This window comes from Scyliorhinus canicula, chromosome 3 (genome assembly GCF_902713615.1).
Source record: "Scyliorhinus canicula chromosome 3, sScyCan1.1, whole genome shotgun sequence".
NCBI lineage: Eukaryota > Metazoa > Chordata > Chondrichthyes > Carcharhiniformes > Scyliorhinidae > Scyliorhinus > Scyliorhinus canicula.
This window is the reverse complement of record NC_052148.1, coordinates 206642187-206667721: the sequence shown is the minus strand read 5'-3', so window position 1 is coordinate 206667721 and position 25535 is coordinate 206642187. Positions and strand designations below refer to the sequence as shown.

The 25535-nt window shown below is 43.8% G+C and overlaps 1 protein-coding gene across 5 annotated transcripts in view; it reads right to left on the bottom strand.

Annotated features, from left to right (window-relative positions):
* Positions 1–3004: 3004 nt before the first annotated feature.
* zbtb49 (zinc finger and BTB domain containing 49) overlaps positions 3005–25535 on the bottom strand; it is a 29642-nt gene continuing 7111 nt past the window's right edge. For all 5 annotated transcript variants that reach the window (XM_038792072.1, XM_038792073.1, XM_038792074.1 and 2 more), the window contains exons 2-8: positions 24982–25151; positions 21014–22194; positions 16019–16065; positions 11516–11589; positions 10201–10283; positions 7159–7320; positions 3005–3863 (exon numbers count right to left, since the gene is read on the bottom strand). In XM_038792072.1, coding sequence (XP_038648000.1) covers positions 3172–3863; positions 7159–7320; positions 10201–10283; positions 11516–11589; positions 16019–16065; positions 21014–22194; positions 24982–25139 — 2397 coding nt within the window. In that variant the 5' untranslated portion in view covers positions 25140–25151 and the 3' untranslated portion in view covers positions 3005–3171. The remainder of the gene's footprint in view (positions 3864–7158; positions 7321–10200; positions 10284–11515; positions 11590–16018; positions 16066–21013; positions 22195–24981; positions 25152–25535) is intronic.

Here is a 25535-nt window from a genome sequence, read left to right as displayed (position 1 = left end):
GATATGAGGGTGAGATAAAGTTATGAGTGTTAAGTATGAGTGCCGACTGATAGAGATTGATAGTGAGTGATGAGACTGTGGTGCAGTTGGTGTGTGATATATGATATTTATAGACCTACACTGACCTTGATCACGTCTGAGATCTTTGAACTTTGAACTTGTAACACTGTGTTCAGGTCCTCAGGGCTCAGGTCTGGTCCCACTGTCTGCTGGAAATTAGGCTGGAGGGCCACCTATGCTGCCAAGCCCACTGCTCCCTTCCTCCTCTGTACCACCTTGCCCATTGCCTCTGGCAATGTTGCAAAACCTTGGAGCCAGCTATCTACAATGTTGCACCATTCCTGTCTCTTTCTCAGCTCAGAATAAGTTGTCAAATGAATTTCACCACCAGCTCCAGCCACAATGTACCTCCCCTTTGAGAGGTGCATTGCGGCTGGCTTTAACTGCTAAGGTTAGCCTAAAGTGATGCGACCCTTGCCCAAAATTGGGGTACGTAGAGACGTGTAGTCATTTAACATCATGATTTAAAAAAATTAATTTACAGGATGTGGGTGTCACTGGCTGAGCCAGTATTTATTGCCAATACCCAACTAGCCCCCATTTCAAAGGGCATTTGAGAGGCTCTGAAGTCACATCTAAGCAAGACCAGGTAAGGATGGCTGATTTCCTTCCCTAAAGGACACTAGTGAACCAGATTGGTTTTTACCAGAATGGCTTCATGGTCATCATTGGACTGCCATGGTGGGATTTGAACCCAGGTCCCCGGATCTTGCCCTCTGTCTCTGGATTACCAACCCAGTGACAATACCAGTACCTCCTCCACTGCACTGGCTGCATTCTGCTACTGTGTCAATGAGCATGCATCACAAGGTTAACATGCAGCCTGGGCATAGCTTAACGTCTCATCATGATTTCATCACTTGTTTTGGGGAGGGGAGCACACTACTGCATTTAGCCAACTATATATTTTCTATTATTTGTAGCAGTATCACTTCATAGCTAATTCTTGCACTTTCATCCAAAAACTATAACGAAAAGCAATGAATCAAAGTCAATTGGCACTTGATGGAATAAGCACATTCTGAATTATGTGAAAAATGCAACCATCACAAAAAAAGTCTCTAATTGACCAAAGGGATAATAGTAGCTGGAATGAGCTCATAACCAGCTCTTTGACTGGAGTGATTAACCTGAGATGAACTGCCTGATGCTCTACTCAAAATGTTTGTATTTAAAGAATTACTTTATGATTCTAGCTGATTGTTTAGACATTAAGAACAAACTAATCCCACAAAACCTTTTCGGTGCCATGCTATGCTGCCAAAGTATCTGCAAAGTTCAAATGTTTGGGACTGCACAATCATAATTGTAAACATATCAGGCTATTACACGAGTAAATGAGGTTTCTGTCAATCTACTCGGGTACAGTGGGAAAAACCTCGTGATTTTCTCATTACCTTTCTTACTCTGTTGGACCTCAGATCCAGCTCTGCTTCATCTCCATTCTAGTTTTCAAAGTTCTAGATCCTCATCATCCACATTCCTCCCAGCCTTGGCCCGCATTCGATTTCCCTCCTCAGACCCCAGAAGGTGCCACAGAAGCCCACTTTCTTTTTTCATCTGAATATGTTGCAATGCTTTCTGGATCTGTCAGTGACTCCCAGCGTGCTGCTTCAGATCCACCTCAGCACTGATATTTCGGTCATCTGCCTGGTATAGAAGCCTGAAGCATAACATCCATCGCTGTGTCACTGTGTCACTCTTCCCCCCCCCCCCCCATTTGTTCTCCTCTATGTGCCCCTATTTGCCTGTTCTTTCAGGTAAATTTTGTGACGGAAATACACAAAATGAATATAGACATAACACAAAACAGAGAAGTCGGAGGAGGTAACTGGAAAACCAGGCTAACAGGAAGATTGAAAATTAGAATAAAAGCATGAGGGAGAGACGAGTTAGGGTGTGATAGATGTAGATAAAGGAAGTGAGGCAAACCTTGAGGAATCGAATACCATTTAATATGTTACTAATTGCAAGGAGGTTGTTTGAATAATCTTCATTCTGGATTGTAAAGCTCAAGTTTCTCTATATTTCCTCATATTGATCTCCTCTGGGGGGTTAGTTCTGTTGTTATTTTTGTAATCTTTTTAATACAAGTCAATCTTTTTTTGAGCTGTGATGGACAATATACAACACTGTTTTCCAGAGGTGCTCTGACCGGTTTGCCACAAATCTTTAGTAGAATTTCTGTTGATTGTACGGAATTGTTCAGGCTGTATCACCTACATCTCTGGAGGAACACAGAGTCTGCTGCTTAAAGTACTTATCATTCTTATTCAGTCTGATCTTGAGGAGAATTTTTTCTTAAGATAGCATTAACTATTTTGAGATGATGAAGGATGCTATTTTATGGAATTTGCCACCCACACATATAGAGTGGGACACAACATTTGTGTGTGTGCAGAATATGCACACAGAATCATGTACTTGAACCTGCAAATGGAAAAAAATTTTCACGTTGTGTATTGCTGAGAAGTAAATAATTACTTAACATTAAGAAGGTAGCTGTGAAAAACCTTTACAAATATGACCAGTTTTTGTGCAATATTTATTTTATACATTTCAGCTGATCCTAATGGAGCTGGTTTATTGATACAACCAGGGAAAACTACCTGATGATTTTTTTTATTGTAATATTCACAATACTTGACTTTTCCAGCTGCATAGCTTATTTTGAACTCTCAGTTTGGGGAGTGTAAGGAATCAAAAAATCAAACAGGGCTGGAGAGTAAGTGATTGGTAAAATTAGCTTTTTGCAGTGAAACAAAGTGCTGAGACATTTTGGTTCCAAGACATAGGGCACGATTCAGCGATCCCACTGTGTTTCTCGGTGTTTCTCAGTGGCTACGCTAAACACGCCCGACAGTGGACTTAGTTTGAAGTCTGCCGAGTCGCGCACATTGCTCCTTTTACTTATCAAAAAAATAACATGCACCACCGCATATTGTACAAGTCCCACTGATCAGATTCTCGTAAATATCTAAGGTTTCATTTATTAAAACTTATAAAAATACATTTCACAAGACTATTTTCTCCCTCTTTTCAGCAATTGTGCCAAAAATAAAATTGAAGTGCATTCTAATTGTCAATTATATTAGTTTAATCAAAATAATGTCATTGATCTAATTCATTGTCGTTCTGAAGCGTTTTCATAGCTAGTCCCCACAGTGTCAAGCTGGAGAGGAATGGTCCTTCATTAGTTCTATATGAAACACTAGGTGTGTGATTTCCAAAGGGCACATTAATGTGAATGTCCAGACTCGTCACTGATGATCGCACAGTTGAGGGATTCTGGGATGGGAGGGACTCTTCAGACCGTGGACTGTTGTCAACAGTGGGGGCATGGGGATGATGGGAAGCTTGAGGCTTGTGGATTTTTGAAGAACTCAACACCATCTTGTTTTGATGACCATCCACTTTTTGTTGAACCAAAGGACTATATTCAGAATGAGAATCTTCGTGCATCGTTGCTGATGTCTCAGTCACCCGAACAGAAGGCTGTTCTGGATCACCCTGAAGCTTGTCCAATGGAGAGACAGGCAACAGTGCACCTTGTATCGCCTGGTTGAGCGGCTCACAGTCTGCTGATCTTTGTTCTCCAGGCTGTTGGTAACTTTCCTCAGAACTGTCAATCTCCTCATTTCTTATTTCATGATCTCCATTGTACCTGCAGTGCATTCGTTTGTGTCTGTGTAGAACAGCAGAACGCGTGAAACACTTGCCACATGTCTCACAGTTGTAAGGCCTTTCACCAGTATGCGTTCGGACGTGGCGACGCAAGTCACCAGAACCTGCAAATCGTTTCCCTGCAAGTTCAAATAAAAGGTCAACAACAGTCTGAGAACGTGCACTAACAGATTCAAAAACACTTCCTTCTCCGCTGTTACCAGACTCCACAAAAGACCCTCTTATGGACTGAACTATCCCTCCATGCATCTTCTCTACTGTGTAGCACTACACTCCGTATGCTTTACCCAATGTCTGTGTCTATGTATTTACATTGTGTATTTATCATATGTCCTATGTTTTTTCATGCATGGAACGATCTGTTTGGACTACATGCAGAACAATACTTTTCACTGTACCTCGATACACGTGACAATCAACCCAAATCCAAGTACATGTTGTTTTGTGTGACTTAACACCAAGGAAAATGGCTACGAAAAACTGCCACTGGTTACTCTGGTGCTCAATGAATTTCAAATTAACATGACATAAATGCAATCCCGATTGGACCTACCGTGAAAACATAAATAAAATGAAAATGACATCCACTAAATATCCTTAATTGGTGATCTAACTGAAATATTGGGGCGGCATGGTGGCACAGTGGTTAGCACAACTGCCTCACAGCTCCAGGGACCCGGATTCAATTCCGGCCTCGGGAAATTGTCTGCGTGGAGTTTGCACTTTCCCCCCGTGTCTGCGTGAGTTTCCTCCGGGTGCTCCGGTTTCCCCCCCCACTGTCACAAAGATGTGCAGGTTAGGTGGATTGGCCATGCTAAATAGAGTGGATTCGTGGGCTTAAGTAGGGTGCTCTTTCCAGGGGCTGGTGCAGACTCGATGGGCCAAATGGCCTCCTTCTGCACTGTAAAGTCTATGATTCTATGATCCATTTGTGCAAAGATGATAAACCTTTGAAAAAACTTTTGCTCATGCCACTGACTCCGTTAAACGCTTTGAGCGTTTCTATTCCTGATTATATTCCATCAATATTAGTAGATCATACAATGTTAATGAAGCCTATTTATTAACAACCAGCTGTAAATAGGATTTCACATTGACGATTTATTCTAATTAGTTAACAGCGACTGAGACTGTGCCTCCCCTTAATGTTGATTTCCCCCCCTCTACTGGTGCAGAGCTTTTGTGTGAAAGAAAGTGGATTTTTGCTGATTTATAAAAATCTGTGATGTTATTTGAAAGAAAAGCCAAGGGCACTATTGATATGTTTATAGGTGATTTTGCTGCTCATATTAGCAGTGAAATATTAGAGTCCACGAGCTTAATGGATAAGTGTATCACCAAGTATAGTGCTTGCTCACACAGTTTAAGATGGTCCAAGACTTAATTTCTCATCCTGTTTGAGGTAGCATTAAGGCGCTCCAAATGAGTTTGAGGACTCCTGGTCTAAGATGGAGGGTTCAAAAAATAGCTAATAATAATCTTTATTAGTGTCACAGGTAGGCATGCATTAACACTGCAATATGGCTCTTGCCATTGATGCCAATTGACTCTTTCTGAATGGGCGTGTTTGCCCATGGGGTGTGGATGTTTTAAAGATCCATGATTCAGTGGGAACTTGCTGATACTCACTGCTGCGGATCATACAAGAACGAACAGTTACTTGGATTAAGTGCCAAAAGGTGTTTAACACCTACAGAACTACATCTCAGCACAAGCCAATGTCTTTAAAAGAAAGGGATTATAAAGAAAAAATGCTTTGTTATTGTAGCCCCTCAACTGAATTATTCTTTATTCCTTTTAATTTGTTGCAGAATTTGACATTCCTCATTTACATTATGAAATACTGGCCTGGCATCCTTGGGTTCAAACAATTATACACAGATAAGATTTCAGACAAAGCAACTTCTCCAAGTGTTAGAGCCCAAATCATCCTTTAGAAAGGTATCAAAGATTTCACAATATAAAAAGTTAATATAATGTTAAGGAAAACCAAAACATTTGAACTAAAAAGAGACTTGGGGCGCGATCTAACGGAAATGTTTCCAAGTGACATTTGTGGCGGATTTTGCTGGGAGTTTCCAGCTTGCTCTGTCAACAAGTTCCCCACAGCTATCTAAAGATATTTAAGGCGCGATTTAATTAAATGGGAACAAAGTCCAGAGGCCCCTACTTCCGTCCCTGGGAAGGCCAGTTGATTCCGAGCGCAACTTAGCCACGACCAGAATGGGCAGGTCAACCTGGAAACCTGCAAGAGGCTTCGCCTGACATCTACTGGTCGGTAGATCGTGCATTAATGTTTGTAATCATGTTCATGATTTTGGCGTCAAGAGCCTATGTTTATATTTCTGAACTAAAAACTCCATGGGCGGGATTCACCCCGACCCGGCGGGGCGGGGGGTCGTGGTGGGACGGAGTGGCGTGAACCACTCCGGCGTCGGTCCGCCCCAAAGGTGCGGAATCCTCCGCACCTTCAGGGGCTAGGCCCGCCCCGGAGTGGTTAGCGCCCTGCCGGCCGGCAGGAGAGGGGCTTGGCACCACGCCAACGGGCCTCCGCCGGCCCGCGCATGCGCGGGAGCGCCAGTGTGTGCTGGTGTCATCCCGGCGCATGCGCAGAGGGATTCGCTACCGCACCGGGAATGGCGGAGTACCACGGCCTCCGGTGTGGAACAATAGAGTGCCCCCACGGCACAGCCCGATTGCGGGCCAGGCCACCGTGGGGGCACCTCCTAGGGCCAGATCTCCCCGCGCCCCCCCCAGGAATCACAGAGCTCGTCTGCGCCGCTAGGTCCCGCCGGTAAGGGACCTACTCTAATTTACGCCGGTGGGACTGGCAACAGATGGGCGGGACTTCAGCCCATCAAGGGCCGGAGATTTCGTGCAGCCCCGGCGCCCATTGAGTCGCGCCGGTCCCCGCCATTCTCCGAGGCAGGCGGCGCGACTCACACCGGGCCTGTTTTTGAGGGGCGGGAGAATTAGGAGGACGGCGGGGGCGGGATTCACGCCGACCCCCGGCGATTCTCCCACCCGGCGGGGAGTGGGGGGGTCAGAGAATCCCGCCCCAGACTTTCAAAATATATATTATAAAAACAATCCATAAATTCATCAGGACAGAAAATCACTATTTGAATTTTTGGAATCTCCTCTGAGTTTCACATTACAATGTAACTATGCAGTACCTTAACACAACTTCATCTCTATCCACTCACAGTATACACATGGGGCTCTCATTTATACTGATTAATATGTTTTGTGACAACAGGCACATTACTCAGCACCACTGAGTTCAACCCTGATTTTTGTGGTTCAGATACTGCCTGATCAAGCTTGCTAAGCCATCAGTAAACCAGTAAATATTTTAAACAAAGGAAAACATTAAGAGCACAAACCTTTCTGATGTTTTAACAATTAACCTACCGCATGTTAAACAATTATATGGTCGCTCTCCTGTATGACGGATTCTGTGTTTGACGAGCTTCCTCTGCATGTTAAAGGACTTTCCGCACTGGTCACAAGTAAACAGTTTATCTGCACTGTGTGTCTTTTTGTGTTCCTTTAAATTACTGAAGTTGCTGAAACCTAAGCAAAATTTTAACAAGTTATTTTTAAAAAAATCACACTGTGGTATACAGCAACCTATGTACTCACACTTTGATTAGTTTATTAGTAACAAGCAGTGCTGTCACTGACATGTCAACACAGCAACATTATAGAATAGCGAAGATTGTAAGTAAGTGAAATGCTGCTCGAGGGCCACTCTTAGTTCATCACCTCAATTATCCCATCATTACCAGTTTTTCTGATACAAGACAAGATGAAAATTGCAGCATTTACTTTTTTCACAGTTCAAGTAATTTTGCTTTTCTGGAGTCCGATTGAAAACGCTCCCAAGCATGAAGCAATGTACTTCTTTTTCTCCACAGAGTGAGGGTATGAGGTTGGCTGCATGGTGGATCAGTATGCTGCGCTGGGGGAGTGCAGAACTCCACCCGTGATCTTCCACGAAAGCGGTTTCTGTTTGCAGTAGTCAGAATGGCAGGAGGGGAGCGGTCAGGCACTTGAACAGCGGTAAAATCGGCATCGGCATTCAGGCCACTTTTGTGCTTCACGCAATTGTTGGCCGACGCGTCCAAGCTCCTGTTTGTACTGAGTTGTAAAATGGTCGCCTCACTGTGTGTGGAGCCACAAGAAAAGGTGAGCAGAAAAAGAGAGGCACAAAAACTGACTAAATTCATCAACCTGATTCCAGGCACCAGCGTTCTAAATAACATGTTTGGTAGTTTATCGAAAGTAAGTGGCAACTGGAATCTGGGCAGGTGAAGGCCCTCGTCCTTTCACTTCTGTGACTGGAGTTATAACCCAGTTCCAATGAACAATTTTAAAAATCTTGTAGATCTGTAGGACGCAAGGTCAGGTGCATTATAAGAGCCCCAGCCTGGTTTCCAGGGACAAGTGATTTCTGAACCTAATAGTCTATTAGTAGCAGGACATCAAATTGGCAAACCGAGTGGAAAAGATGGGCGAATGTGGAGAAGGTGAGGCGTTGGTGGGAGTGGGGGCAGAGGGAATTAGGTTGGAGGAGGAGTCCTGCAGGGAGTCTAGTCTGAGAGCCTTGGTGACGGCCCTGTTGCCTTTAGCCCCAGGGAAATATACAGGGAGTCCAGTGGTGCAGTCGACTATCAGGATATGGAACCAGTTGCGGAGGCATTTTAAGTTAGATAACATGTTGGTGCTGACGCCACTGTGTGGGAACCACAGGTTTAAGCCTTGTGGGGGCGGGGGGTGGGGGTGGGGTGTGGATGGGAAGTAGAAGGAGGTGGTTGCTGGAGCAAGTTAGGGATATGATCTCGGAGGGGAGGTTTGTTGAGCTGGATGAGATGCCGAGAGGCAGTGAGTTTAGGTACATGCAGGTGCGAGGCTTTGCGCAAAAGGAGTGGCAGACATTCCCCCAGTTACCAGATAGACAAAGTTGGAGCAACTGCTGCTCCCTGGCAATTTGGGGAGAGGGTAGGATTGGGGGAGCCAGGCAAGGCAAAGGTGGTGAGGATAAAGCATAAGTAGGAAGAGGAGTTGGGGAGGGAAACAGGATGGGGTCTCTGGAGTGAGGCGGGTTAACTCAACATCCTCCTGCATGAGGATGAGCTTGATTCAGTTCAGGATGATGCACAGGGTACACATGACCCAGGTGAGGACGAATGGGTTCCTCCAGAGGGTGACCGGTGGGTGTGAGAAGTGTGGCCGGCGGTCGGCACATTAAAATCTTATACACATAATAAAATATATTATGTTATATATTATCTGAATATCTAGTTAAGAACTGAATGTTGGACACTTGTTTAAAAACAAAATAGAAGATTCCACTAAGATGGTCAAAAGGATAGCTTAGAAGAAAGGGGTGAGTTGAAGAGACTGATAAGTTCTCACTGTCATAAAATTGGACACTTAAAGGCAAATTGTTGGAAATTAAAAAGTAAACCAGTAGCAGTGGTAGAAGTGACTGGAGTTTGTCCAGAGAAAGCTGCAAAGAATGAAGCTCCTGTGCAACCGATTGTTTCTAATGTTTTTACCATGGATGTAAATAGAGATGTGACAGATTATGAAGGATTTATGCTTAGGGAAGTCACTCTGTTTTTGTCCAAAGAAGAACCTAGAAAGACTGTTATCCTAAGGGATAGGGGTTCAGTTTGTCAGCAGAAGATTCCTTCAGAAGGTTTGCTGAATAAAAAAGTATTGGTATAGGTTGTAAGTATGTGCCTATCTCATTGTGTGGAGTGAATTTAAATTCTCTGGTAAAGAAATCTGTTATTGTTGGCATCAGTTCTCAATTACCTATTAACCATGTGGATTTTATATTGAGGACTGATAAGCAGGCAGTCTGGTTTTGCCACAATATGGGATGGTATGCCACAGTCCCGGAATGGTTGCTGATAGTGAACAGTCTTTGCCTATTTGTGATCCAGTTGAGCAAGAGTGTGATTGAAGCAGAAATACCGATGTATTCCACTTTTAAAAAATGAGCTTGCAGCTTCATGTGAATGGCAATGAAAAAATTCCTTCTGCAGACAGAACGTTGGATTATAATTATTGTAAGAAGACATTTTGAAACACCGCAAGATGGAATATTTTACATTATAAACTGGACGTGGAATTCAGGGAATGTTGTCGAGATGGATTTTTGAATTTCGTTGGACAACGAGGGATGATTATTATGTATTGTATGTTGGAAAATAATTTTAAGATATATAACATATTGCAAGTTGCAATATGTTAAATGGTATTGATGAAGATGCACCACATTCGTGGTGCAATTTTATCAGCATTACGGAAGCACTTAGGTTGGCATAATGAACTCAGATTTATCCCATCCCTGCCTTCCATGACAGGTCTTAATATAAAAGGTTAGTATTTATACAGCACCAGTTTACAGATGGACAGGAATGAAATATCTCAAACACAGACCTCGCCCACAAATGTCACACAGATGAGGTTTCTGGCCTGTGTGGATAACAATATGACGTTGTACATCGCCAGAGGCAGCAAACCTGAAATGAAGGACAAGACTTTAGACGTAAGGAACAAATTTTTTTTTTTTTTTAAATAACCGTTGCAACTTTCAAAATAATATTCACTCTCCTATGCTAGAGACTCTCTTCTACCCACTCCCCCAAAAGCACCTTGCAAATAGCCAACACCTGACTGTAAAATTACTGGACATTCGTAGCAGCTGTGCATTCTTTTGAATGATAATCTCATCATTAAACTTCCGCCCATAGCACAGAAAATATTATTTTTTTTAAATCTCAGATATAGAACTAAAAATGTTATGGTTGGTTTTCTGCTCCATACACTCTGCATGACGCGACAATCACTTTTCAAAATAATGATATGCTCCACATTATAATAAAACCTAGTCCCATTGCTTATCAAACGATGAAAGATATCCATCCATGTCTCCTTGACTCTACCAAATTCAGGATTCTGCTTCTCCAGTCATTGTCAATCCAACTTGGCTGTCTAAGCCTTCAGGTTTCCCCCCACGTTTTGGCAATCTACTGTCCTACCACAGACTGTAGTTACACAGTGAACTGAATGTATGCTAGAGCGGGTAGCCAATTAAAGCACTTAAAAAAGACTATTTCTCTCTATTTTTGGGCACACTTGAAATTCTGCAAGCAGCGCATGGGCCTCCCCGATAGACGAGAGGAGGCTGCTCCACAGTGAGAGGTGGCAGCTTTGTTACTTCTGAGGCTGTTGAAGAGCTTGCCAGCACAAACATCAAGGTTGCTGCCTGCCCATATCGCAGCCATGCCAATGCAGATTGAAACTGTGGAGATGGATGCCTCCAATAAAATTCATTTTACTTTTCATTTGCTCTACTGACACTGATGGGGGCTGCAGCTCCTCCCTGTCGATCCATCAGTCTAGTTGTCAGCAGTGAATGCACTAGGAGTGGGAGCGTCTGAACTCCATTTCAGTGGGCCATAATACCCTGCACTTCCATGTCTAAAACCTGCCCACCAGCACAAACTGAACAGTGAATGTCTTCCACAAAATGGGACGTGTGTCTCTGGCCTCAAGGGGTTAGGACCCATATATGGTCCTGTTGTGCATTCCCAACACCAGAAGAAAATTTAATCAAATATGCCCATTAATGTCCCATGACCAGAGTATCTGATCATATCAGGTCCCCTGTCACGTCTCATGCTGCTATTAACAGTTCAGGAGACAGTAAATAACTATCAATAGGTTTACATAAAAGGTTTGCTGCCATTACCTTTTGCCACAGATCTCACAGATGTATGGCTTCTCACCAGAGTGGCGGCGTAAATGAGTTTGCAGATTTCCCGCCTGACAAAAATTAAAACTAAAGTTCAATACATTAAAACTCACAACACAAAGGGGAATACAATCACAAACGACCACTTCCCCCACCATACACAATCATCATCAGACATATCCCCTACACATCATCAAGAGTAAAGCAATGCAGCTTTAAAAATGTTTTTGATGTCTCTCATGGCAATTTCATGACTTGCTCTTCCTCCACCTGATTCAAATGATGATTTATTCCAGGTATTTGCTTCTCTTCCCAACAAAGGCGTTGGTGACAGCATACAAGACAATTGAATATAGCTCCATTGTAAAGAGGCAAGTCAGCTGTCTGTTCATACCATGTGTTATTATATGTACTTTTCATTGCTTCATTTAGAATGGATGATCAGACAAACTGCAACTTGTGCCTGTTATTTTGTTATGTTCCCAAGTTGACTTCATACCTCTCCAAGTGTCTTCAATCTAGCACCACCACCTGACTCTTCAGACCTCTTTAAGAATATCTCATTCTCCGCCCTGCTGGCCTCCCATCCTCATGCCCCCAGACCTGTCTAGAATCTCCGGATCTCCTTGATTTGACGTAACATTTCAGACTGCACAGACTCTCTACAATCAGCAGGCACGGCAGGGGCATTCAGACAGAGTTGCTTTTCAGACATGCTCCAAGGGCTGGTGTCATCTAAGAGATAACTCTGTTATAAGCAGTTTGTAATGTAATAACTGAACGTCAGCAACAAATCGCCACATGACTGATCTCTCCAAGATATCCAGCAGAAGGGTAATTGGACAGGTGGATAGTTTCTAAATAATATCTCCACCCATCAATAAGATTCTGACTTGAGGGGCTGGATGCTAACCTTTTGCGATTCATGCACTTGAACACCCAGATCCCTCTGCATCCTAGAGCTCTGCGATCTCTCACTGTTTAGTTAATATGCTTCTTTTATATTCTTCTTGCCTAAATGGCCAATTGCACATTTTCCAGGCCATTCATTGGCCTGGCCCTTTAAATTTCCAGGTGGCAATGACTGGGCTAGCCCAACTTCAGGTCTGCAACCCCGGAATGAAAACCCTGGCCTTTTTTTTTTAATGGACTGATACCATCAGTTAATAGGTTCCTTACTCCCATGTCATTAAGACTATGTTCTACGCCGGAAATCACAGGAACTGAATGGCTCTAGCAAGAATGCACATAAAGCTTCCAGGAACCCATCTTTGATCCCAAAAAGGCACCAGATGTTTGTATGTTGCAAAATTCTTTCAGGCTGTCCTTTCGGAATCAGGAGATGAAAGTTTGTTGTGCCCAAAAACCTTCAGGTAATGGAGGAACAGCTGACACACGTGCACCTTTGTCACTTTGAGCTGTGAGATGGAAGTGTGACTCTAAACCCCAGAACAGAATTCTTCTATCTCTTATGGGTTAAGAGTATATGAAAAAATAAATACATTTTGCCCAAATAAATAATTAAACTGCCAAAATGGTGGTGTCTTCAGAGTTCTGCTAAATATTTCTGGTCATCTTACCCAGCTTCACTGCTTTCTTTCTCGTGAGGGAATTTAGAACTAGGGGGCACGGTTTAAAGAAGGGGTCTCCCATTTAAGACGAAGTGGAGGGGGAATTTCTTCTTTCAGGGGGTCTTTGTGTTTGGAATTCATTTTCCCAGCGAGCAGCAGAGATTGGGTATTGAATGTAATCAAGGCTGAGTTCCAGATTTTCCTGCCACTCCTATTTATTATATTCTTATGTATAGAACTGTGAAGTACAATGTACTTGCGCATAAATACTGGCCTGTGAGGTACGGAGTCCCAACAAAGACCTACTTCTACATTGTTACAACTGCATGTGTATTTAAAGTAAGTTCAACTAGAACAAGAAACTGTTCCAACATGTGTTTCATCTTAGAAAAAGGACATAATTGCTTGAGGTACTTTGCAAATATGTTCCAAGTGATGGGTAACCCTTGGTATTTAAAATACGCTAAAAATTGCACCATGCACCAGGAAGTCAGTTATGAAGAATGGGATTTGCCACCAACCACAATGGAATTTGACAAAACATACCCGCCACTGAAGGTCAGATTGTTTGGTAGAATAGGCCTCAGCATTAAATTGTCAAACAAAGAACGAAGCATTTTCCGTGGGTGGGCCCTTTCCCATTCTGAACTTGTGATGACTCAGTACTATTAGGAAAGAATTAATGTCCCCTGTGCTTAAGTTGGAATTGGAGCTTTAATTGGCTAATAGACTGCACTTATTGTTTGGTAGACTACCAATATATGTATAAAGCAGATACAGGTGGCATTGGGGAGTTGGAGAAGTGATTGTAGAACACAGTACAATTGGAGTTGAAGTAGTTAAAACTTGCTTTCTAGTTCTTATTATGTAGAAACCATTGGAGCTTTACAATGGTGGCAGTGGATGGTTCCTGCTGGTAAGTAAAATGGATTGCAAATTAAGATTTTTTTTCAGATGAAAGGCTGTATTCTGAATTCTAATCTAGAAGAGCGATTTAGATAAACTTGGGGCCATTATTTACAAATGATGTAAAGGAGGACCAAAACAAATGAAGGTGGTTTGCCCCCCCCCCCGGGCAACGTTCACACACATCTTCTACCCCTCAAAGAGCTGTGTCATCCTCGCCCTTGTAAGGTGCGCTTTATACACCACCTTCAGCTGTATCAGCCCCAACCTCGCACACGAGGTGGAGGCGTTGTTAGCTGGACTCTTTAAGTGACAAAGATTGGAACAAGGATAAGGAATTTGGAAGTTCCAAGGGTTTCAGATTTGGGAATGATAATACACTTAAATCACTGAAAAGAGCAGTGACTCCTTGTAAAATGGCCAGAAGGAATCATTTTAGTAGCATGGATGTCGTATCCAGAGAAATACCTTTCTTATTCAGTCGACCATTGATGAAGAAAGCACTTATGAAATTTGTTATTATCTGTGGCGCATCGCATAAGCTACCTGACAGTAGTCACATTGAGGAATCATTCCGATATAAGAGCAAACCCTTGTTACAGTTCAGGGTCTTGCCTGGGCACTGCCCAGGTAGGGAAGTACCGGAGAGATGGGTTGAGGGGGATGTTCCAAGTGATTTTCTTGGATGTAGGGCAACCTTTAGGGCATCCCGATCTTCAAAGGAATAAGTTGCTGGCAGGGCGGGCGAATCAGAGGCCCCCCCCCCCACACCCTCGGTGTTATGTTTTGGGACTCGCCGCTTGAGAGTTCTTTTCCCTGTGTCCAGCACTATACGGCGGAGAAAGTTGCCATTGCTGTCAGCAGCTTCAATGACACTTTTCCCACCTGCTGGCCTTTGCAGAATTCCAGGACAATTCAGCACATTGTGTTAATTTTTTGAAGAAATTGTTGACTGTAAACAGTAAGGAATAAAGCAACAACACTGACATTTAAAATGATAGTCTCACTGGGAGCTACTGAGACGGAAAGATGTCAGGAAAGGAGGGCTCATACATTAAACAGAGCAACTCCTCTGCACATGTCGAAAAAGTTATGAAGTGAAATAGTGTTCTATGGTTGCCATATTAATGTCATGAATCAGGGATAAACTGCATCAGTTTAGGTGAATTTGATCATAACTATGGTTCCGTATGTTTATTTTACAATATAACAAAGAAATTTAACAATTCGGTTCAAGCCTTTCCTCATCTACTCTTGACTTGCTATACTTACAGAGATTGAATGTCTAATGTGCAAAAGACATCGGACTGGATTTTTCGATTTTGGAGCTCTGTCCGTAGAAAGCGTCTGGTCTTACGACCAAAAAGTTGGTGCAGCCCCCACACCTTTGCTCCGCCCGGTGGGGGGCTAGCAGCTGCACCACGTAAAGCCCCCGGCTTTACCTGCAGATACGGATGGAGAATGGCCGAGTCCGTACAACATGGCGCCGGCCATGCACGGACCTGTCCTGCTGCCCCCCTGTAACCCCCTCGCCACCCCCCACCCGGGGGGGTGGAGCATCGGGTAAGGGCCTCAGGTGACATCCGGGTGGCGATCCCAACGGCGTGCGGCCTAGTTAGCGATGACGCCATTTTTGAGGGGATGGGTTATCGGAAAAACTGCGCCGCCCCCGATTTCGGCCTAAAAACTGATTATCCGGCCAATCGCCGAATGCAATTCTGGCGTTGGCGGTCGGAGAATCCCAGCCATAGACTGGATCACAAGAAGGCACAACATAAGTCACTGGGATATTCTAATGTACAAGTGAGATCATGGTCATAAAAGTAAGGTGCGCAGACCACTGTAGGGAACAGATGATAACACAGAATCCAAGAAGATATCTCTGCCAGAACCAAATTTGTAACAAACCAGCAGCACACGGGCAAGGTGCTAAAACTTTGATGTTTAACTTTGACTAAGAAAATGACAGTAACAAATATACATTTGGAATACTTTTGACAATACTTGTAAATAACTATTTTACCTGTGAAAAATGCTTCCCACAGATGTTGCACTCGAATGGTTTCTCTCCTGTTAAACACAATGAAATAACATATATTAGGAATTTAGACAATTCACAATGGATATCGGTCAACCTTCCTTTATACACGTGTACTTATTACCGACATTTAGCAAAGGTAGGATGTATAAATAGGTCTCCGATCAGGAATCACTGATAAAAGTTACATAAAGTACCAAATTGTGGGTTGCTTATTTAACTACAATTGCTGTCATCTGGCCTCCCTACAAGTAAAGAGTGGCTTCCTGTGTACAGTGAAGTAACTGAGTGTATAATTAACGGGAATCATGGGCGGGATTCTCCGACCTCCCCGCCGGGTCGGAGAATTGCCGGGGGCCGGTGTGAATCCCGCCCTTGCCATGTCCCGAAGTCTCCGGCACCGGAGATTCGGCGCCCGGTGGGGTACCCGCCGATTCTCCGGCCCGCAATGGGCCGAAGTCCCGCCGCTGTCGTGCTGGTCCAGCCGACGTGGATCAAACCACCTACCTCACCGGAGGGACCAGGTGGCGCGAGCGGGCTCCGGGGTCCTGGGGCGATCTGGCCCCGAGGGGGGTGCCCCCACGGTGGCCTGGCCCGCGATCGGTGCCCACCGATCGGCGGGCGGGCCTGTGCCGTGGGGGCACTCTTTTCCTTCCGCCTTCGCCATGGTCTTCACGATGGCGGAGGCGGAAGTGACCCCCTCCCCTGCGTACGTGCGGGGATGACGTCAGCAGCCGCTGACGCTCTGGTGCATGCGGGAATATTAGACTTCAGTTGAGCAGTGAAGTATTAGGATGAGGGCGCACTCTGAAATCAGGAAATCTGGCAGGTTGCATCCTCAGGATAGGGAGAAGAGTTGTTGGAGACGGGATGAATATATGTAATGAGTTAAAAACTGGTTCAGGTAGCACTGGTTCAAAATGGTGCTACATAAACTACAGATTCCCCAGGGCAGCCAATGCTGCCGGGCACAAGCTGCACAGACTGTGTGGGTTTTCCACTGATATCATTGAAGAAGGGTTACGGGGATATGGTAGGGAAAGTGCAGTTGAGGCTTCTCATATCAGATCTATCTCAATCTCAGTGAATAGCGGAGCAGACTTGATGGGCCGAATGGCATGCTTGCGCTCCTACATCTTATGGTCTTATTGCAGGCATTTAATGGCCATAGTGCTTTCTGCAGCTGGGGAAAACCAACAGAGTTGACTTAGCGACGCCAGTTTATTTGTAGCCCACTGAGCAAATTTTCTAAATCGTTTCATTTGTATTTAATCACGTTGTAAATGTAATGATTACATTCCAAAAATAACCTAGGGTTGTCAAGGGCTTTGGGATATCTGTGCTTGTGGAGGAAGGTGATCTTGTGGTGCAGTGGGTAATACTCCTGCCCCTGAGAAGCAAGACCCATAGCAGGACTTGATGGCCAAGGAAGGGGTGTACATAACTTGTAAATCCTTCCAACATATATCAATGGCAGCCGGTAGGAGTGGGAGAGACTCTTGATCAGCCGTCAGTGGCAGACAATGGCAAACGACTACAGTACTTTGCCAAGCATAACCATGGACCAGTACAGAAATCCATGATGAGAGTGAGAGTGAGTAAGACAGAGAGACACAAGCTTGTGCAAGGTGCGAAACGAATAGAACTTCTTTCTTCCATATTACATATTTTAGGTTTAGGATAATAGAACAAATATAGAAACTATCACATCAGATCAAGTGGGGGCGAATTTGAATGAGTTTGTTCAACGTGGTTAATGAGAAATTAAAGTAGAAAATAACCAATAAGAAAGAGACATTTGTGTTGACAGATTTGTAGCACCAAACAAATACATGAAATATAATAAACACATGTTTTGCAGAAGTTATTAATGCAAATTATTTCTTTGTAAATTTTAGCAACAATCTTGCAACAGGTAAGCTGTCAATGTGGCTCCCACTTGACATCAATAACAGATAAAGGATGGAACCAACAGGCAGTGACTGCCACCATAAAAAGGCCCCAAAATGGAACAGAGGCATTCCACACATTGGGTCAAACCTTCCACGGATTGGCTATCACTGTCGGATGGTCACTCCGCTCCTATTTTATTTTGTACACCAATATGGAGCTCTGTGTTTCTGACCCAGATTTCTGCCTCAGGCCTTTTCAGAATACCTGTTCTCAGCGTCCTCTTTTGTAGTGCCAGATCGTCAGAGGAAGCCAAGCCATGCCCCCATTTTACACCACCAACTCCATTCACTAACACACCAAAGACTTCGTGAAATTTGAGTAGTTTTTCAATGGGCGACTGAATGAGTGAGGTGAGTGGATAGAGTGGCAGGGTGGGTAAAGTGCCAGGGTAGGGTGGCAGGATCGGGAGGGGGGGAAAGAGTTGTACGGTTGTTTGGGTAGTGAGGTGGGGTTCAAGATGAAGTTGTCGGGTAGTGGAAAGAGTCAAGGAAAGTAATTTGTGTTGTTACCCAGGTGTTAGACATAGTATTTTACTGGTTATTCATGAGGGTGCTGCCTTCTCAACCTTGCCCCTCGCCTGAGCTGTGGTGATGCTCAGGTTAAATCACCTCTCAATCAGCTCTCCCCCTCAAAGGACAGAGAAGCTTATGGTCATCTGGGACTATGGCGACTTTATTTCCTGGGTAACTATCCAGGTAGCTAAATTGGAACCCTCTGAAGTTTCCAACAGTAACTCAGAATAAGCGAGATTTTTAAAAAGAGGGTTCCAGACACAGGCGAGTTGCCCGTCAGAATGTTGAAACATCCCAGGCAATTCCCACGGAGCCCTTGTGTTGGGATTTCGGAGTGGTCCCATAGTGCATCTTCCAGGGTACATCCGATCTCAGACCAATTGGGCCAGTATATTTATACAAACAGGACATCTTGGAGTAGAATTGCAGCAATAACCCCCAGGTTTGATTTCAGACAGCAAGTTCTAAACACCTGAGTTTCTCTTGTCGTTTCAGAGAGGCTCCTTTGATTAGATTATAGTCTGATGATTCGCAAGCACACATTCCGCTGTGCACAAACACTAGAACTAAACATTATCATTCTACTCTGGGTTATCAGAAAACCTTCAAACAAAAAGATGCCACTCAACTTATGTGAGCAGCTTTGAGGGCCTATAAAACCTCAGCGAAATGGGAGAACGTACTTCTAATAATTTACTCGTGATTTTTAATGTTAATGTTCAATTGCTGTAAACGTCAACCAAAAATACATTGTTTGTGTTTAATCACAGTTGTGCTTATGAAAGATAGGTCAACATCTTAGGTCAACAAGGTCATTTTTAAAAATGTCTTCCTGGAAAGTGGGTGTCACTGGCTGGAGCAGCATTTATTGCCCATCCCAGAGGGCATTTAAGAGTCAACCACATGAAATGAAAATTGCTTATTGTCACGAGTAGGCTTCAATGAAGTTACTGTGAAAAGCCCCTAGTCGCCACATTCCGGCGCCTGTTCGGGGAGGCCCGTACGGGAATCGAACCGTACTGCTGGCATGCTTGGTCTGCTTTCAAAGCCAGCGATTTAGCTCAGTGAGCTAAACCAGCCCCTTGCTGTGGGTCTAGAGTCACATGTAGGCCAGGCCAGGTAAAGATGGCAGATTTCCATCCCTAAAGGACATTAGTGAGCCAGATGGGTTTTTACAACAATCGTTTCACGGTGATCTTTAGATGTTTTTTAATTCCAGGTTCTTATCAAATTCAAATTTCACTATCTGCCCGAGTGAGATTCGAACCCAGATCCCCAGAACATTATCCTGGGTCTCTGGATTATTAGTCCAGTGACAATACCACTAAGCCACTGCCTCCCCGATTAGACCATTTGTTCGCACCTTTCTAGGAATACCACTCCTATGTCTACTTTTTTTTTATTTAAAAATTTTTTAGAGTACCCAATTATTTTTTTTCCAATTAAGGGGCAATTTAGCGTGGCCAATCCACCTAACCTGCACATTTTTGGGTTGCGGGGGTGAAACCCACGCAGACACGGGGAGAATGTGCAAACTCCACACGGACAGTGACCCAGGGCCGGGATTCGTACCTGGGTTCCTCAGCGTCATAGGCAGCAGTGCTAACCACTGTGCCATGTGCCGCCCCTATGTCTACTTTTTAAATGACAAATCTGCAGTATCCTCACTGTATTGACTGACATCCTAAATTATGAGCGCGTATTCTGGTTTAAGTTTGAACTCTCTAATTGCTGAACCAGAAGTTGAGAGTGATACTGAAATATAGGGCTTGGTGTGACTTACTTCTTAAGTGAGTATCATAGCTCTAGAGCAACGAGCTCGCTGTTGAGCAATGAGCCAACTTAAATGTACCCCACTTCCACATCTTTATTTGAATGTAATGTATTTTGTGATAACGTACGGAGGATATAGGTCTGGTTTCTATTTCTTGGCCTTTTAATTAGATTAACTTTAAATTTCCCATTGAGTCACAAACTTGATTGGTTCACTTTGGTTAGCAGGAAATGATGATCAGCCTGCCCACCATCATCCTGGACCATATGACAGCTTATGGGTGATCCTACATTGACTTTCAGAAAGCACAATCCCCAGGGCAAGATCTTCCAGCCCTGTCGAAGTTGACCTTCCCCCGGCAGCAGGGGTGCAAGCCATGCAAGAACCCATAAACTTTGGTGGGGTCGGAAGATTCTGTTGGTGGGAAATGGTTTGCTGATCAGCCAGGGAGGCAGCAACCCACCATTATCGAATCAGACAGAAACAGATTAATGTAGATTGAAAATTGTTAGAGTAAAACAATGCAAGATAAATAGGTCAGTATCTGGTCCCTATGGTTTACTTCAAACCTGCTACCATGCTACTGACACTCCTCACAAGGCACAGAGCATTTATTCAACTAAAGGCAAATCACAAAGACTTGGCCAGAGGTGGGGAACCATTTTTTCCCCTTATCTACAATTCACAGTTTCAAATCTTAGATAAAATCCAAAAATTGTGTGTGTACCTAATCTACTATACCTGTATGAGAACGTCGGTGTAGCTCTAGGTTGCTTGGGTGCTTGAAGGTTTTCCCACATAGTTCACAGCAATATTGCTTCTGTGACTGACAAAATTGGGACTGAGCGTTTGAGTTAGTTAAAGACTGGTCAAGAATTTCTTCGGAGTCTCCAGCAGCCCCATGGTCAACCGGAACTGGATCACTGCCTCTCAAAGGTGAGTCAGGTAGTTTTGTTTGTTCCTGCTCTCTATCCCCAGCACAGTTGCTTTGTCTCACACTCTCTTTGGGCTTGCTTGAACCGAGTTCGTTTATTTTCTCCGTTTTGGTAGTTTCGACCACTTTCGGTGGCATGGAAGGTGACTCGAGCAATTTCTTAGGCCACAAGTAATCATACTTCTTCAGGGGGGTTTTCTTTTTCACATGCGGCAACTGTCTAATTGGTTGAGATTCCATGTTCCCTGCAGTCTGACCAAAGGTCCACCTTTCTTCGGTATGCAGAGGCATGCCTGTCGAGGAGGGCTCCTGACCAGCATTGTTGCATTCAGAACACTCAAGGGAAGATACATCCTTCGTGGTCGCTGCTGCACTTAAACCATCATCGAGGTCTGCTCTTCTTTGCTCCCCTTGATTATTACTGAAAAAAGGAGAAAGGTTTTGTTTGAACATTTCTTTACCATAACAGTTGTACAATTTAGAAGGCGGTTGAGTATTTTGTCTCATTGGAAAATCTGAAGAATTCCTGTCTGGATGTCCAGGTGTTTGGCTCTGCAAGGTGGCTGATATTTCAGCTTGGGAAATATCTGGCAGCGGCCTAAATAACAGGCCCAGTTCTTGTGCTTTATGGATATGACTCTGCATCCCAAACGAGCAGTCGTGGTTTATCTCAGTGCCATCATTATTTTCCAGCATGTCCTCTGTATCAGTTGTCAGGGCCCCATGCAGTGAAATGGCGCTGGTAGCTGACAAGTTGCTGGTATCACTTATGACACTTGCTGACGCCTTTAGGAAAGTATAACACAGACTGAGTACATTGGGTATTTGCAAACATTGAGCAATGTCCAACACAGCCTGGACATTCTCATGGCTAAGATCAAGGTGTGATGTATACATAAAATCCAGAATCTGGCCAATGCCACCAACATTTTTAATATCCAAATGGAAGACGTCACGGCTCTGACCTGAAGAATTCTGAAATAAGGTCCTGAAAGATTACAGATATAACACAAAATTACTTCAAGCTGAAAAGTCAAAGCGGCACCACTTTACTACTTCAAAACTTTTATTTTTTTTTAAAAGGTGAAGAATGAGATTCTAAGTTGCCACGGCATTTGCTGAAAAAGTGAATTTATGAAATTTGATGTTTTTAGTTCACTCCATAAATGGTATTGCTGCAAGGCAGTTTAAATGTGTGTGAATGGCTCTGATATCACCAGGAATGGACCTCTCCAGATAGAAGTTCAGTATGTAGGAGCTAGGAGGGTCACGGAACAGACCGTCGCAGCGCTCCCGATTGCGCAAATCTGCGCGCTGCAGCAGCCGACTGTTAATAACGCCGGCTGCAAGCATCCTTCAAATGGCTGCGAACATGTAAAACAAAATGCAGCCGCATTGCGCATGCATGCCAGATCATCGACGCGCATGCGCAAAACTATGCGCATGCGTGCCGATGATCGGACACACTGCGCAGTGTGGCCGTTTTTTAAAAAACAGTCGCAGCTTTTTGTTTTACAAGTTTGGGGGGGGTTATTCATTTTATTCATTTATTTTATTCATTTAATCTTTATTTTTTCATTTATTTTACTCATTTTATTTTTTTTACAAGTTTGTGGGGGTTTTATTTGATAAAATTTTACAGGAAAAAATGCAGAACTTTGGACAGGTGGAGGAGACTCCATACTTTCCGACACCGGAATGCTTCATCTTCATCCAATAGATTCCATTGGAGGAGCATGTACAAGGGCCAAAGGGACCCAAAACCATTTCCTCCATTTTTGTCAGCAGCAAACAAGGTAAGAGAAAATGTTGGGTCGCGCAGGTCGGCTGGCGTGGGTCGCGAAGGTCGGCCGGGTTGGGTCCCGAACTTTGGCCTGTTGGTAAAAATGGGTCCCCGGAAAAAAAGTTTGAAGAACACCGCTTTAGTTCATACAACTGAAGGTGGTGCATCCGGCACATTTAATGAAGGCATGAATGACTCAGTATTTGAGGAGGTAGAAGATAAGTGTGGGCAGTGTGGGAGGGGCCCAATGAATCACGTGTATATGTTCTGGGCATGTCTTAAGATACAGTGGCACAGTGATTAGCATTGCTGCCTCACGGCGCAAAGGACCCGGGTTCGATCCTGGTCCCAGGTCACTGTCCGTGTGGAGTTTGCACATGCTCCCCGTGTTTGCTTGGGTCTCACCCCCACAACACAAAGATGTCCAGGGCAAGTAGATTGGCCATGCTAACTTACCCTTAATTTTAAAAATAAAGAATCGAGTAATCTAAATTTTAACAAAATGTCGTCTGCTAGCGATTTTTGAGGCTCTTTCTTCAGCACCATGTTGGTGATTTTAGGCAGGGAGCCGAGGCTGGGTACCCTAGAGTGTCAGAGCTGCCGGAGGGAGCGGGGACAGATGTTTTAGACCTTTGCCTCACTGATTGCTCGTAGGCGGATTCTGCTGGAGTGGAGGTCAGCTACTCCACCCTGTGTCTCAGTGTAGTTGGGGGACCACCTGGCATTTTTGCATTTTGAGAAAGTTAAATACACGGTGAGGGGGTCGTTTTGGAGGTTCTATATAAGATGGCAACCGTTTGTTCTGTATTTTAAAGAACTGGACACTGTCAATTGTTCAGAGTTGGTTTAGGGGGGCTAATCTTGTTTTTGTGTGTTTTTTGTATTTGTATATAAATTTAAAAATGTTCAATAAAAGTATTTACAAAAGAAGAAGTTCAGAATGTGGGCAATGGTTTGACTGGCGCTACTGAGTGATGGATCACTAGCATCCGAGATCTATAATTTATTTTGAAGATAAGGAGATTAAAAAGGTACATGCAAAATAAAACAAACAATTTTGTAATTTTTTTAAAATACTGACAACGTTGTCAAAAAGAGTCAATGTGAAAAATGTATGTTATGCTAAACGTTAATTTGGAACAAAAAGACAAACAGAAAGGCTCCTAAATGCCATCAAAGTTTGGTGGAGTCTGACATACTGGGCAGGATTCTCCGATTTCCCAGCCCCGTGTTTCTCGGCGGCGTGCCGTTCGCTGGTGGCGGAATTCTATCCCCCCCCACCCCGTCAATGGGATTTCTCATTGAAACCACCCCACGCCGCTGCGAAGCCCACTGGCAGGGGGTGCGCTGTCAGCGGGAAAAGTGAATCCCGACGACCGGAGAATTCCGGCCATTGCAATGTGAATTATAATGAAAACAAATAAAACATTGAAACTTGTCAGGCACATTCAAATTCAATAAGACTTTGTGCACAGTCTATTTATATCTCATGGTCAGCTGTTATTGGTCCAAAGCTCTGCAGGTTAGGTTGGGTTATGGGGATAGGGTGGGGGAGTGGGCCTCGGTAGGGTGCTCTTTCAGCAGATCGGTGAGACTTAATAATAATAATCTTTATTATTATCACAAGTAGGCTTACATTAACACTGCAATGAAGTTACTGTGAAATCCCCTAATTGCCACACTCTGGCACGTGTTCGGGTACAAAGAGGGAAAATTCAGAGTGTCCAATTCACCTAACAAGCACGTCTTTCGGGATGAATGGGCCCTGGTGGGCCGAATAGGGATTCTACGGGAACTGTACAATGGGGATGTCTTCATAGGATACTAGTGTGACACTTGGAGGAAGCATTTGCTACATGTAAAACTTTGAATATATTATATGCACATGAGCAATGCTATTTGACAATTGAGTGAATTAAGCAAAGGCTGGCTGAAAACAGATGACTCTGAGGGCGCGTTTTAAAATAAGTATTATAAATAGTTTGTACCCACCTAAAATACTGGCTGAATGCAGCCAACACATTCTTATGGGCCTTAAAGCAAACACCTTTCACCACCAGCATGCAGTCGCATAGGAAGCCTTGGATTCGTTGTTCATGAAGCTGCTGTAAAAGATGGCAGCTGTGGTTTCCTAGGGCTTCAGCTGCCATTCTTTAGTTTCCCTAGGACAGGAAAAAAAAACTTCTACTTAACAAGATATTTATTAAAATGGCACAGGAGGGGGATGTGGTTTTATTCATATAACAGGATGAATCAAACACAGCTCGCGCAGAAAGACACTCACAAATAGCACGGGATTTTGCAACTTTTTGACAAGGGTAAAAGAAAAATGACCAGCCAATATTATTTATACAAATTGCATCAGTTAAAATGCAATTGTGTGTGCATGGTTCAAACATGTCCATTTGCAGCAGTTGTTTATGCTGTGCTTTCATCCTTGTGGTGGGGACACTTTAATGCATTAAATACACTTTGCAAATGGAAGTTGTTGCAGTAAGTTCAAATACATCATTTCCTCCCTCGCAATTGAACAATTTTAGCTTTAA